Source organism: Bison bison, unplaced genomic scaffold, assembly GCF_000754665.1.
Source record: "Bison bison bison isolate TAMUID 2011002044 unplaced genomic scaffold, Bison_UMD1.0 scf7180017864289, whole genome shotgun sequence".
NCBI classification, from domain to species: Eukaryota; Metazoa; Chordata; class Mammalia; order Artiodactyla; family Bovidae; genus Bison; species Bison bison.
In genome coordinates, this window is record NW_011494861.1 from 5,169,375 (window position 1) to 5,169,646 (window position 272).

At 73.5% G+C, this 272-nt stretch overlaps 1 protein-coding gene across 1 annotated transcript in view; it reads left to right on the top strand.

Annotated features, from left to right (window-relative positions):
- RERE (arginine-glutamic acid dipeptide (RE) repeats) overlaps nt 1-272 on the top strand; it is a 304,726-nt gene that overhangs the window by 297,280 nt on the left and 7,174 nt on the right. Inside the window, exon 19 of the mRNA XM_010850194.1 lies at nt 7-267. Coding sequence (XP_010848496.1) covers nt 7-267 — 261 coding nt within the window. The remainder of the gene's footprint in view (nt 1-6; nt 268-272) is intronic.

Sequence of the window (272 nt, forward strand, 5' to 3'; positions counted from 1 at the left end):
ACGGGCCCAGCTGGCCAGACCACCGGCCCACCCCACACCCAGCCCCCTCTGCACAGTCAGGGCCCGCCCGGCCCTCATGGCCTCCAGGCTGGGTCCCTACTGCAGCACCCGGGGCCCCCACAGCCCTTTGGCCTCCCTCCCCAGGTGTCCCAGGCAGCAGCCCACCCTCACACCTCCCTGCAGCCCCCTGCCCCTCAGTCGGCCTTGCAGCCTCAGCAGCCCCCCCGGGAGCAGCCCCTGCCCCCAGCACCTCTGGCCATGCCCCACATCAA